The 14,489-nt window shown below is 43.3% G+C and overlaps 1 protein-coding gene across 1 annotated transcript in view; it reads right to left on the reverse strand.

The window, feature by feature from the left end:
* dscaml1 (Down syndrome cell adhesion molecule like 1) overlaps window positions 1-14,489 on the reverse strand; it is a 504,300-nt gene that overhangs the window by 121,595 nt on the left and 368,216 nt on the right. The window contains exons 12-13 of the mRNA XM_068054032.1: window positions 9,337-9,536; window positions 1,228-1,324 (exon numbers count right to left, since the gene is read on the reverse strand). Coding sequence (XP_067910133.1) covers window positions 1,228-1,324; window positions 9,337-9,536 — 297 coding nt within the window. The remainder of the gene's footprint in view (window positions 1-1,227; window positions 1,325-9,336; window positions 9,537-14,489) is intronic.

Here is a 14,489-nt window from a genome sequence, read left to right on the forward strand (position 1 = left end):
ATCATCAACCCATCTCCTGAGGGGCAAAGCTACATGTAAATAAATTATGTGCACAGAAGAAGCATCAAGAGCTTATTTGCTTTACTGAGGCTGTCTAAATGCTTCTGGAGCCAACATCCCAGTAGTAAACTTTAATAAATATGCATACCTAAACGTCAGTGTCTCCTACTGAGGCTACGGAGAGGCGGGGGGAGAAAACTGTGAACACGACTCTGCTCAATGTTTCTTCAGTTACATTTTTATTGTACTGCAAAGTTGGTGATTTAATTTTGTGGATTCTCAAAAGTTCTGCACCTTCAGGATCATAAGTACAGGGTGACTATTCGATCACCACCAACTCAGAGCCAAAGTATAGGCTCAAAACGTCCGGGAACTCACATATCTCACTGAGTTTCTAGTACCTAAAAAGTACCATTGTATTTTCCAATCTCTAACACAAGCTAAAACATTCTAAAACCACTAACTAATATTATAATACTCATCGTATCATGCAATAGTTTGTGACGTTTGGTCCAAAGCCAATTGATCGTGCATTGGTACGGAATTCAATAGTGTCCCTAAGGAAGTTGACTCACCAGGGATAGACCTCAGAGGACCTTGCACAATAGCAAAGATTATTGTTTTTTTTACCTCTGCTATCACAATGAAAACCTATGGCAGTTTGACCTTTGACTTCTTGAGAGACTGTAATCCTCTTACCTCATTGAATGCAGAGCTGAAGTAATATACAAGATTATAAATCAAAAGTAAATTTAGATTGCAATTGATAAAATATTGGTTACAGAAGTGACTTGTGCATGCAATAGTATTCCTGGTATTTGTAACCGTCAGGGAAAAATAATATTGAGAGGTATGTTTATATAATATTGTAATATTGAATTCCTGTGTCAGGTATGGGATGATGAAGCCTCCTCATATATTGGCTGTCAATTTCAACCTAACAACACATTCGAGCACATTTTCTTCTGACTGTTTGTCTCAACTGTTTCCTTGTGGCTTTTCTGGACAAAACCATTGAGTAAGCGTAAATACTTGAGGACTTGCATTGACCATAAATCTGGATTGAAACACTTCTCACCTTAAACTGGAATTGTGCCCAGGTAATAGAGTTAGAAAGAGTGCAAATATACTGTACCCACTGTTACAAATATCAACAGCTTTTCTCCAGAGTTGAGATGCGTCAAACAGGCAAAGCATGTGGTGATGTAGACATAACAAATAGAATACCTTGAACTGTGAGTTGAATGAGTCCTCGGTCCTCTCCATAAGAATTAATTGCATGGCAAGAGAAGAAGCCAGAATCTCCACGGTCAGCAGGCGTGATCTACAGGAGACAGTCAAGTGACAGAGCACAAATTTAACATTACAGCAAATTGATGCGTGCTGGGCCCCAACTCCCAAAAAACCTCACAGAACCTGCCACACATATTGTGCATGAAGTATACAAACATTGTTGACAAATATGCCAGCAGTGCCTTAGAGTGTATGAAATGTTCTCAGCCAGTGCCAACTCTGAACAAATGTCATGTTTAAAGTGGATTCTGCAGGAGAGGGCCAAATCCTGAATATGGAACGTTTGTAAGCCCCAGACTGGAGCTGAAATTGGTCCTTACACCCATTTCCCAGGTGGAAAACGTGTGCAAAGAAGTCCAATTTAGGGAGACAACCTCCTATGCCCATACAGAATTGGAAACCTGTCTGATGCCATATAGGTTCGAACACTGTAGAGACATCCCTAGTTGACAACTAAACTCTGAATATGCCAATAAGGGACCAAATGCTTGCTTTAGAATTGAAACCAGTAATTATTTTGTCCTGAACGCAGCAGGTTTTGGGCCTGCTAAATTCAGAATTAACTCGTCTACATGCAGCCAAATCAAAGGCTCTTAAAGGGACCACTGAATAACACCCCCAAAAAGGCAAGTTTAAAAAATAACAATTTATCTTAATGTGGATCCAGGAGGAACGGGAGTGCTCCACATTAAAACTGCTGCCAAGCATTGCTCACCCTCCTTTCACAGCTGTCTTGCCCAATCTTGGACCCAACTCAGGTCCTCGGCTGTCATCATTGCCAGCCGATCCTGTTAAGCCCTTGCAGCAAGCTGCATCTGGGACGTTAGCCAATCGGCCTTTTCAATTGGTGTGCAAATGTAGCTCAGAAATGCTCTGTCCTGAGATTTTCTCCCCTTCTTGCGAGGAAGGCCTGGATTTTCTGCAAGGGCGTAAACAGTATAACTTGCACCAAGATTTCCTGAGAATCTGAATAGCAGTGGTCGAACTTAAGCAGAAATCAGCGTAAACAAAAACCTGCGGAAAGCATGGAGCTTGTGACATATTCCTTCTTTAAAGTTTCTCTTTATGTTTGGAAAGTAAAATTTGAAGCCATCAAACCATTTTTTTAATGCACATTAGGCACAGCATATTTAAGAAAATGCAACTGCATAAGTTTTGCAGTTTTTAACCTAACTAATTCTTGTGCCGCAAAACTGCATTCAAAGATATAAAAAATACAGTGCGGTGAAATCCAAGAATAAATGATTTAAAACAAAAATCGCCCTAAAATCGTTGACTCTGAGTCTTGCTGCACCTAAAATTTTAAGAGTAATTAGAACTAGTGTAAATGCAGGATAGTCAGATTTTCCGGCCTTTTGCATCAGGGTAGAGCTATGTCAGTTAGTGGCACAGGGATTTGGTGCGTGTTCCATGGAATTAGTTTAAAGATCGAGGAAACTCGGGTGTAGCGTAAAAATGCGCATAAGTTGCTTAAGTCCAAATTTCTTCAATCTTTTCTGCTGACAACTGATATTACGCCATACTTACACTGCTGTGTCAGAACATGACTTGAGAAGACTCCAGATCAATGTGCCTGATTGCCCCTTATCTATCCGCCTGCTCGTTCCCATTCCATTTGTTGTTAGAATTCGCCACTTGGAAGTCAGGAAGTGTAAATTGATCATTCATCACACAGCTGCCTGTACAATTTTTAAAGTTTCCCCACATTTATTACGACTCCCATTCCAGGAATCTGGAACAGTCTGCTGTGAAACTTGTCTAAGAACACAGTAAGGTATCCCACCTGGGTAGATGGGTGTGGGCAAATGATAACACTCCGAGGCCACTGTCTCCAAGTCAAAACATCCTGCTTTTTAAAAAAATTTGTTCACGTGGTCTAGGTGAAACTGGCAAGGCCAGCATTTATTGTCCATCCCTAATGCTCGAGAAGGTGGTGGTGAGCCGCCTTCTTGAACTGCTGCAGTCCATGGATGTAGGTACACCCACAGTGCTGTTATGTCTTATTATACTCTTCTACAGCAATTCAATGCAACTGAATAGCTTGCTAGGCCATTTCAGAGGGAAGTTAACTGTCAAACACAATGCTGCAGGTCTCGAGTCACATGTAGGCCAGACCGGGTCAGGTTGAGAAATTTCCTTCCCTAAAGGACATTAGTAAACCAGATGGGTTTTTATAACAATACAGTAGTTTCATGCTCACCATTATTGATACTAGCTTTTATTCCAGATTTATTTAATTAAATTAATTTAAATTCCCCAGTTGCCATGGTGGGATTTGAACTCATATCACATGTCACACACAATGCTCTATCTAGAGGCTATCTGTATGAACCTCAGGAGTTTAGGAAATCCAATGCTCCTGTACCACAAGTACCATCAAATCACTCTTCAAAAATATCTTAAAAATTGCTTGTTAATATCATGCAGAAATCCCTCTGGCCTTTAGCAAAGCTCTCACCGAGAACATGATTACATATTACAGTACTGGTCTCCTTATTTAAGAAAGGATGTAAATGAGTTGGAGGCAGTACAGAGAAGGTTTACTAGATTGATACCTGGAATGGGCAGGCTGTCTTACGAGGAAAGATTGGACAGGCTAGGCTTGGATCAGCTGGAATTTAGAAGAGTAAGAGGCGACTCAAAGAACAAAGAACAGTACAGCACAGGAACAGGCCATTCGGCCCTCCAAGCCTGCGCCGATCTTGATGCCTGCCTAAACTAACACCTTCTGCACTTCCGGGGCCCATATCCCTCTATTCCCTTCCTATTCATGTATTTGTCAAGATGTCTCTTAAACGTCGTTATCGTATCTGCTTCCACCACCTCCCCTGGCAGCAAGTTCCAGGCACTCAGCACCCTCTGTGTAAAAAAACTTGCCTCGTACATCCCCTCTAAACTTTGCCCCTCGCACCTTAAACCTATGTCCCCTAGTAACTGACTCTTCCACCCTGGGAAAAAGCTTCTGACTATCTACTCTGTCCATGCCGCTTATAACTTTGTAAACCTCTATCATGTCGCCCCTCCACCTCCGTCGTTCCAGTGAAAACAATCCGAGTTTTTCCAACCTCTCCTCATAGCTAATGCCCTCCAGACCAGGCAACATCCTGGTAAACCTCCTCTGTACCCTCTCCAAAGCCTCCACGTCCTTCTGGTAGTGTGGCGACCAGAATTGCACACAATATTCTAAGTGTGGCCTAACTAAGGTTCTGTACAGCTGCAGCATGACTTGCCAATTTTTATACTCTATGCCCCGACCGATGAAGGCAAGCATGCCGTATGCCTTCTTGACTACCTTATCCACCTGCGTTGCCACTTTCAGTGACCTGTGGACCTGTACGCCCAGATCTCTCTGCCTGTCAATACTCCTAAGGGTATTTACTGTATACCTCCCACCTGCATTATACCTTCCAAAATGCATTACCTCACATTTGTCGGGATTAAACTCCATCTGCCATTTCTCCGCCCAAGTCTCCAACCGATCTATATCCTGCTGTATCCTCTGACAATCCTCATAATTATCCGCAACTCTACCAACCTTTGTGTCATCCGCAAACTTACTAATCAGACCAGCTCCATTTTCCTCCAAATCATTTATATATACTACAAACAGCAAAGGTCCCAGCACTGATCCCTGTGGAACACCACTAGTCACATCCCTCCATTCAGAAAAACACCCATCCACTGATACCCTCTGTCTTCTATGACCGAGCCAGTACTGTATCCATCTTGCCAGCTCACCTCTGATCCCGTGTGACTTCACCTTTTGTACTAGTCTGCCATGAGGGACCTTGTCAAAGGCTTTACTGAAGTCCATATAGATAACATCCACTGCCCTTCCTTCATCAATCATCTTCGTCACTTCCTCAAAAAACTCAATCAAATTAGTAAGACACGACCTGCCCTTCACAAAACCTTGCTGTCTCTCGCTAATAAGTTTGTTCGTTTCCAAATGGGAGTAAATCCTGTCCCGAAGAATCCTCTCTAATAATTTCCCTACCACTGATGTAAGGCTCACCGGCCTATAATTTCCTGGATTATCCTTGCCACCCTTCTTAAACAAAGGAACAACACTGGCTATTCTCCAGTCCTCTGGGACCTCACCTGTAGCCAATGAGGATGCAAAGATTTCTGTCAAGGCCCCAGCAATTTCTTCCCTTGCCTCCCTCAGTATTCTGGGGTAGATCCCATCAGACCCTGGGGACTTATTTTAGTTTTAGCTTTAGAGATACAGCACTGAAACAGGCCCTTCAGCCCACTGAGTCTGTGCCGACCATCAACTACCCATTTATACTAATCCTAGACTAATTACATATTCCTACCACATCCCCACCTGTCCCCCTATATTTTCCTACCACCTACCTATACTAAGGGCAATTGCTAATGGCCAATTTACCTATCAACCTGCAAGTCTTTGGCATGTGGGAGGAAACCGGAGCACCCGGAGGAAACCCATGCAGACACAGGGAGAACTTGCAAACTCCACACAGGCAGTACCCAGAATTGAACCCGGGTCGCTGGAGCTGTGAGGCTGCGGTGCTAACCACTGCGCCACTGTACCTTAATGCTTTGCAAGACACCCAACACCTCCTCCTTTTTAATAATGAGATGACTGAGACTATCTGCACTCCCTTCCCTAGGCTCATCATCCACCAAGTCCTTCTCTTTGGTGAATACTGATGCAAAGTACTCATTTCGCACCTCGCCCATTTCCTCTGGCTCCACACATAGATTCCCTTCTCTGTCCTTGAGTGGGCCAACCCTTTCCCTGGTTACCCTCTTGCTCTTTATATATGTATAAAAAGCCTTGGGATTTTCCTTAATCCTATTTGCCAATGACTTTTCATGACCCCTTTTAGCCCTCCTAACTCCTTGCTTAAGTTCAAGTTATATAGCTCAAGTGCTTTGTCTGTTCCTAGCCTTCCAGCCCTTACAAATGCTTCCTTTTTCTTTTTGACTAGGCTCACAATATACCGTGTTATCCAAGCTTCCCGAAACTCGCCAAACTTGTCTTTCTTCCTCACAGGAACATGCTGGTCCTGGATTCTAATCAGCTGACGTTTGAAAGACTCCCACATGTCAGATGTTGATTTACCCTCAAACAGCCGCCCCCAATCTAAATTCTTCAGTTCCTGCCTAATATTGTTATAATTAGCCTTCCCCCAATTTAGCACCTTCACCCGAGGACTACTCTTATCCTTATCCACAAGCACCTTAAAACTTATGGAATTATGGTCACTGCTCCCGAAATGCTCCCCCACTGAAACTTCGACCACCTGGCCGGGCTCATTCCCCAATACCAGGTCCAGAATGGCCCCATCCCTAGTTGGACTATCTACATACTGTTTCAAGAAGCCCTCCTGGATGCTCCTCACAAATTCTGCCCCATCCAAGCCCCTAGCACTAAGTGAGTCCCAGTCAATATAGGGGAAGTTAAAATCACCCACCACCACAACCCTGTTACCTTTACATCTTTCCAAAATCTGTCTACATATCTGCTCCTCTACCTCCCGCTGGCTGTTGGGAGGCCTGTAGTAAACTCCCAACATCATGACTGCACCCTTCCTGTTCCTGAGCTCCACCCATATTGCCTCGCTACATGACCCCTCTGAGGTGTCCTCCCGCAGTACAGCTGTGATATTCTCCTTAACCAGTAATGCAACTCCCCCACCCCTTTTACATCCCCCTCTATCCCGCCTGAAGCTTCTAAAGCCTGGACCATTTAGCTGCCAATCCTGCCCTTCCCTCAACCAAGTCTCTGTAATAGCAACAACATCATATTTCCAAGTACTAATCCAAGCTCTAAGTTCATCTGCCTTACCTGTTATACTTCTCGCATTGAAACAAATGCACTTCAGACCACCAGTCCCGCTGTGCTCAGAAACATCTCCCTGCCTGATCTTCCTCTTAGTCCTACTGGCCTTAGTTACTATGTCCTCCTCATTTATTTCACTAGCTGTCCTACTGCTCTGGTTCCCACCCCCCTGCCACACTAGACTCGATTGAAACACATAATTTCCTGAGGGGTCTTGACAGGGTGGATGTGGAAAGGATGTTTCCCTTTGTACTTGGGGTCATTGTTTAAAAATAAGGGGTCGCCCATTTAAGACAGAGTTGAGGAGAAATTTTGTCTCTCAGTGAGTCTTTTGAATTCTCTTCCTCAAAAGGCAGTGGAAGCAGAGTCTTTGAATATTTTTAAAGCAGAGGTTGATAGATTAGGGGGTGGAAGGTTATCGGGAGTAGGCGGGAATGTGGAGTAATCAGTTCAGCCATGAACTTATTGAATGGTGGGGCAGGCTCGAGGGGTTGAGTGGCCTACTCTGCTCCTAATTCATATGTTCATTTGTTCGTATAATATGCTTCAATTTGGTCGAATGCCCTTTATAATCTACATATGGAGACCTGTGTGATTATTATTTTTCAGAGCTAACATTGTGGGGTTAGGTTGATTTCCATTTTAAAAGATAAATGTCAACCCAATTGCGAATGCCGCAGGAGTGACCTCATTTAGAACACTGCCTTTGAGAGTCGTATAAAATAGAAGGGATTTTTTAAAATTCAGAGATGCAGGTGAAAACAATTGGTTACATATCAGAGATTGTTGGGTCGTTTGACTAAACATTTAATGTAGTCAATGTGTCTTCAGTATTGGAAACCCTTCTCTGTCAAAGGCCTGGGGATTGATTCTAATCAGTGTTGAGGTATTTTTCACTTGGTGATTCTTATTCAGTTTTAATCAGATCCTGCAACTTGAGGAAGCTGAGTGCTGATTAGGATACAGCCTCAGCAGGACACTGTGGCTCACTGTTAAGTAGCAATTTTCCCAGCAAAAGGCTCTTGTTCCTTCACTTTGTGCACAGGCAGCGCAGTTATAGAGGCACTCCTTCTAGCGCAATAATATTTTTTCATTTTAGCCGAGGAGTCAAATCCACTCTTAGATAAATATTCGACTGCAATCTTGTCTACTTGATGAAAATATCTACCTCGGCACACGTAAACTGCAGGTCTTGTGAGATATTCTTCTTCATTTATCAATGGGGGCTGCAATGACTTGGCCAGCAACTTGGCTTCTTCATTGTTTTGCGGATCATGTCTGCCTCTACTAACCTTTTCATCTTTAAGGTTTTTCTTTCAGTCAATAAAGATTACATTGATAAAGGTTGCACTTTCGAATGGCTGCCACAACTAGAAAAACAATGGCTCTGGGGTGAAAGGCTTGAAGCATTAGTCTGTCGTAAAATATCTCAATGAGGTGTTACATCCCTTTAACCCAACTCATTATTCTCTACATCCTCAAAACTGTGGAACATCTTAGCTTTCACAGTCTTTCCTTTTCCAAGGCTTTAAAAACCTAACTTTAGCATCATTCACAAAATCACAGAATCGATACAGTGCGAAGGAGGCCATTCGGCCCATCGTGTCCACACTGTCTCTCTGAAAGAGCAATTCCCTCAGGTCCATTCCCCTCCCTTCTCCTCATAACTCTTCACATTCTTCCTTCTTGATTTTCCTCACCTTCTAATTTACATTCTTCAACCTCAGGGGTTCCTGCAATTTGAGCTTTGGCCGTTCACCTAAATATCAGAATTTTAAAAAGCCCTGCTGAATAAACACAAACATAAACGACAGAAAGCACATCCCCCACGATGAAACTAGCCAATTAACAAAAGACACAGCTTAAGATATTTGCGTATAATTCACTGAGATCATGAAAACGCAGGAGCCTTCTCCCACTCTTCTTCATCTTACCCTATCAATATAACCTTTCTCTCTACCTAAAGTCTTCATCTAGCTTCCCCTTAAGTGCATCAACGCTCTTCACTTCAACCACTACTTGTGGTAGCAAGTTTCACATTCTAACCACTCTCTGGGTAGAGAAATTTCTCCTGAATTCCTGATTGGATTCATTAGTGACTATTTTATATTTATGACCTCTAGCTTTATATTCTCAAACAAACGGAAACATTTTCTCTACATCATTATACACAGATCAATATATCTTTGTTTTGAAGAATAGCAAAATGAGCAAAAATGTGATAAACCTACCTTCAGTGTGGAGACAACTTCTTCTCCATTGTCCTTGGTGGCCACTGAGTATCGGAACGTTCTGTCTGGGTCAATTACAGTGTCCTCCTTCTCCCAGCGAATAATGATTGGCCGTTCCCCACGGGCTGTGCAGTTAAGTTCCTTGTTCTGGCCCTTAATGGCAATGGTCGTGTTGGGGTGAGAGGTGATCATGGCTGGGACTGGATGAAAGAGAGAAACATATAACTGTTCAAGCCAATGTAAGATACAGATGACGCTTGAGCAGATGATGGGTCTACAGCAGAGTGCAGTGACTACAACATCATGGATGGCAAAAGTGGCATCAGTCTCCAGAGTAAATCGCATAGAATATAAGAGCAGGAAGGTTATGATGGAGCTGTATAAAATGCTAGTTAGGCCACAGCTGGAGTACTGTGTACAGTTCTGGGCACCACACTATAGGAAAGATGTGATTGCACTGGAGAGAATGCAGAGGAGATTCACTGGGATGTTGCGTGGACTGGAGCATTTCAGCTATGAAGAGAGACTGAAAAGGCTAGGGTTATTTTCCTTGGAGCAGAGAAGGCTGAGGGGGGACATGATTGAGGTATACAAAATTATGGGGGCATTGATAGGTTAGATAGGAATAATCTTTTTCCCTTCGCAGAGGGGTCAATAACCAGGGGGCATAGATTTAAGGTAAGGGGCAGGAGGTTTAGACGGGATTAGAGAAACAAAAATTTCACTCAGAGGATGGTTGGAATCTGGAACGCACTGCCTGAAGAGGTGGTAGAGGCAGGAACCCTCACAACATTTAAGAAGTATTTAGATGAGCACTTGAAACGCCATAGTGTACAAGGCTACGGGCCAAGTGCTGGAAAATGGGATTCGAATAGTTAGGTGCTTGATGGCCGGCACAGACACGATGGGCCAAAGGGCCTGTTTCTGTGCTGTATAACTCAATGACTCTATAACTGAACTGCACTGGATGCTAAGTTGCTATGTTACTGCAGTCGGATGCTCCCAGCTTGCTTGATGGGGTGGCATGTTGGTGGCTTTGTGTGCCTTTTTAAAAATAAAATATTGCATTAATTCACAGGATGTGGGCATTGCTGACAAGGCCAGCATTTATTGCCCATCCCTAGTTGCCCTTGAAAAGGTGGCGATGAGCGGCCTTCTTGAGCCACTGTAGTCTGTGTGGTGAAGGTGCTCCCACAATGCTGTTAGGTAGGGAGTTCCAGGACAACACACAATAAGCAATGTCGGATATATGTCCAATCAGGATGGTGTGTGACTTGGTGGGGAACTACATCGCAAGGTAAAGCGTCTGAAGCTCCAATTTTCTACACAGTGAGTATCATATCTCAGCTGCTGAATTGAGCGGAGACCCCAAGAACAGAGGGAAATAATCAAAGACAATTTCTCCAGGCTACTCTTACATAGCTCAACGGAGTTATGAGCAGTAAATCTGGAAACTGGTTACCTGTGTATCCTTTTGCCTTTTGGGCGTTGAATGGTGCCCAGGAAGTTCTTAAAGCAGTAAAGAGGAATAACTAATAAATATTTTTTCTCCAGTTAACCCACTCATTAATAGATATCCACATAATCCTACACTCTAGACCTCTAACATGTGTTCTGGTGATACAATTCAATCTTAACGCAGATCAATCCAATGAACCCAACGCCAGACTGAAGCCAGAACCCATGGAGGGAGCAGAAATAAAGTTTCATGGAACACACATCACTTGGCGCTTCTGCCAGGTCCCTGCAAAAATCAGCGGTCAAACCATTCAGTCTCCAAGTAACATTAATTAACTAAGATGTCTCAAAATCAATAGCAGTTCAACAAAAAACCAATACACATGCCACTCAGAAGCTATCCATCAGACATCAGCAATTCCAGTGTGGGAATTTCCTAATTTTTAACAAATCAATTAAACAATTACTGAAACTACAGCGAGCACTTCAGTTTAGCTCCGCACCATCTAACACCTGCCTATATAACAAGGATCACTGTACTCCAATAAGTAATTCACTGTGCGATGTGATTGGAGATGCTTCATTCTGATATGGTTTTTCTGCAATTTACAAGCATATGGTTCCACTGGTGGGGGAATCTCGAACTAGGGGACATAGTTACAGAATAAGGGGTCACACATTTAAAACTGAGATGCAAAGGAATTTCTTCTCTCAGAGAGTGGTGAATCTCTGGAATTCTCTACCTCAGAGTGTTGTGGAGGCTTGGTCACTAAGTGTATTTCAGGAGGAGGTAGATAGATTTTTGAAATCTTGGAGAGTCGAGGGGTATGCAGAGCAGGCTCAAAAGAGGAGTTGAGGCCTGGGACAGATCAGCCTTGATCTTATTGAATGGCGGGGCAGGCTTGAGGGGCTGAATAGCCTACTCCTGCTCCTATTTCTTATGTTCTTATGGAACAGAAATGGCACTTCTGACCAATCCAGGAACACAGGGCCCAATTGAGCAGTCCCAATCGTCATCCCAGCTGAGATCAACTGCCACAGCACTGGTCAGGAATCAGACCTGGAATCTTCCTTGTTCAAATGGCTCAGCTCCCCACTAGAGAGTGCTTTTGCAATGAAGTTATTGGGGTAATTACTAGCGAGTTAGCACTTACTATCCAACACTGCTACAGAGAAAAATATGATAGGAAACAAATGAACTGAGGCAAGAGGATGCAGGAAACATATATTACGGAATTACATTTTTGGACAACAGAATTATGGAGCCAGAAAGATAAAGCTTTGCTCCATTCTCCACATACTTTAAGCGGAGAACATAAATGGCTTCTAAGGAACTGGCCTTATTTTAGGGAACTGAAAAAATAAAATAAAGATCATTGTTAATTCTATAAAGAGACTGTTGTCATTTTCGCAGCTGATGGTGTTTTTTCTACACAGGCCATTCTTATTTCAGCTTCAAATTACCCAAAACACACTGCACATCAATGTTTGCTAATTCCACACATTTAAAAAAAATAAATTTATGCATTTTTTCCATATTTTATCCCACCAGCACAAATGAAAACTCTAAAATAAATGCAAAATAGTGCAGAAGATGGAAATCTGAAATAAAAACAAGAAATGCTGGAAATTCACAGCAGGTCTGGCAGCATCTGTGGAGAGAGAAGCAGAGTTAACGTTTCAGGTCAGTGACCCTTTATCAGCATGAGTATTCATCATTTATTATGGGGAACAAAGAAATGGCTGACCAACTAAATTCATACTTTGGTTCTGTCTTTACAAAGGAGGACACAAATAACATACCAGAAATGTTGGGAAACACGGGGTTTAGTGAGAAGGAGGAACTGAAGGAAATCAGTATTAGTAGAGAAATGGTGTTGGGGAAATTGATGGGATTGAAGGCCGATAAATCCCCAGGGCCTGATAATCTACATCCCAGAGTACTTAAGGAAATGGCCCTACAAATAGTGGATGCATTGGTGGTCATCTTCCAAGATTCTATAGACTCTGGAACAGTTCCTACAGATTGGAGGGTAGATAATGTAACCCCGCTATTTAAAAAGGGAGGTCGAGAGAAAGCAGGGAATTATAGACCAGTCAGCCTGACGTCGGTAGTGGGGAAAATTCTAGAGTCCATTATCAAAGATGTTATAGCAGAGCACTTGGAAAACAGTGGTAGAATCGGACAGAGTAAGCATGGATTTACGAAAGGGAAATCATGCTTGACAAACCTACTAGAATTCTTTGAGCATGTAACTAGTAGAGTTGATGAGGGGGTGCCAGTGGATGTGGTTTATTTGGACTTTCAGAAGGCTTTCGACAAAGTCCCACATAGGAGATTAGCGTGTAAACTTAAAGCGCATGCGATTGGGGGTAGTGTATTGCGATGGATAGAAAATTGGTTGGCAGACAAGAAACAAAGAGTAGGGATAAATGGGTCTTTTTCCGAATGGCAGGCAGTGACTAGTGGGGTACCACAGGGATCGGTGCTAGGACCCCAGCAATTCACAATATATATTAATGATTTAGATGAGGGAACTAAATGTAATATCTCCAAATTTGCAGCTGACACAAAACTGAGTGGGAGGGTGAGTTGTGAGGAGGATGCAGAGAGGCTTCAGGGTGATTTGGACAAGTTGAGTGAGTGGTCTAATGCATTGCAGATGCAGTATAATGTGGATAAACAGGAAGGCAGATTATTATCTGAACGGCTATAAACTGAGAGAGGGGAATATGCAATGAGACCTGGGTGTTCTCGTACACCAGTCGCTGAGGGTAAGCATGCAGGCGGTAAAAAGGGCAAATGGTATGTTGGCCTTCATAGCAAGAGGATTCGAGTACAGGAGCAGGGATGTCTTGCTGCAATTGTACAGGGCCTTGGTGAGGCCACATTGGAATGTTGTGTGCAGTTTTGGTCTCCTTATCTGAGGAAGGATGTTCTTGCTATAGAGGGCGTGCAACGAAGGTTTACCAGACTGATTCCTGGGATTGCGGGACTGACGTATGAGGAGAGATTGAGTCGGGTAGGATTATATTCGCTAAGTTCAGAACAGTGAAGGGGGGGGGGGATCTCATAGAAACCTATAAAATTCTAATAGGACTTGACAGGGTAGATGCAGGATGGATGTTCCTGATGTTGGGTGAGTCCAGAACCAGGGGTCATAGTCTAAGGATACAGGGTAAACCTTTCAGGACTGAGATGAGGAGAAATTTCTTCACCCAGAGAGTGGTGAGCCTGTGGAATTCGCTACCACAGAAAGCAGTTGAGGCCAAAACATTGTATGTTTTCAAGAAGGAGTTAGATATAGCTCTTGGGCGAAAGGGATCAAAGGATATGGGGGGAAAGCAGGAACAGGTTACTGAGTTGGATGATCAGCCATGATCATGATGAATGGCGGAGCAGGCTCGAAGGGCCGAATAGCCTACTCCCACTCCTATTTTCTATGTTTCTATCATTTAGTCAGACTCATTTAATTGCCCTCAATTAGGTTCTTAAAGAGCCTGATTTGTTACCTGCTGCTGGTGGATAGCCCTGCCTGCCCCTGATCCCCTCTCCACAAAAATGGCCCAGAGGTGGGATGGAGCCAGGGAATTGGCATGTTGTCCAGCAGGGCTATCTTTAGCTACCACCGCCTCTGATCCTGGCCCTGGCGGGGGCAACAGATCCAGCCCATTGAACCCATACAGCACAGAAA

This window comes from Heterodontus francisci, chromosome 22, assembly GCF_036365525.1.
Source record: "Heterodontus francisci isolate sHetFra1 chromosome 22, sHetFra1.hap1, whole genome shotgun sequence".
In the NCBI taxonomy this organism is placed as follows: domain Eukaryota; kingdom Metazoa; phylum Chordata; class Chondrichthyes; order Heterodontiformes; family Heterodontidae; genus Heterodontus; species Heterodontus francisci.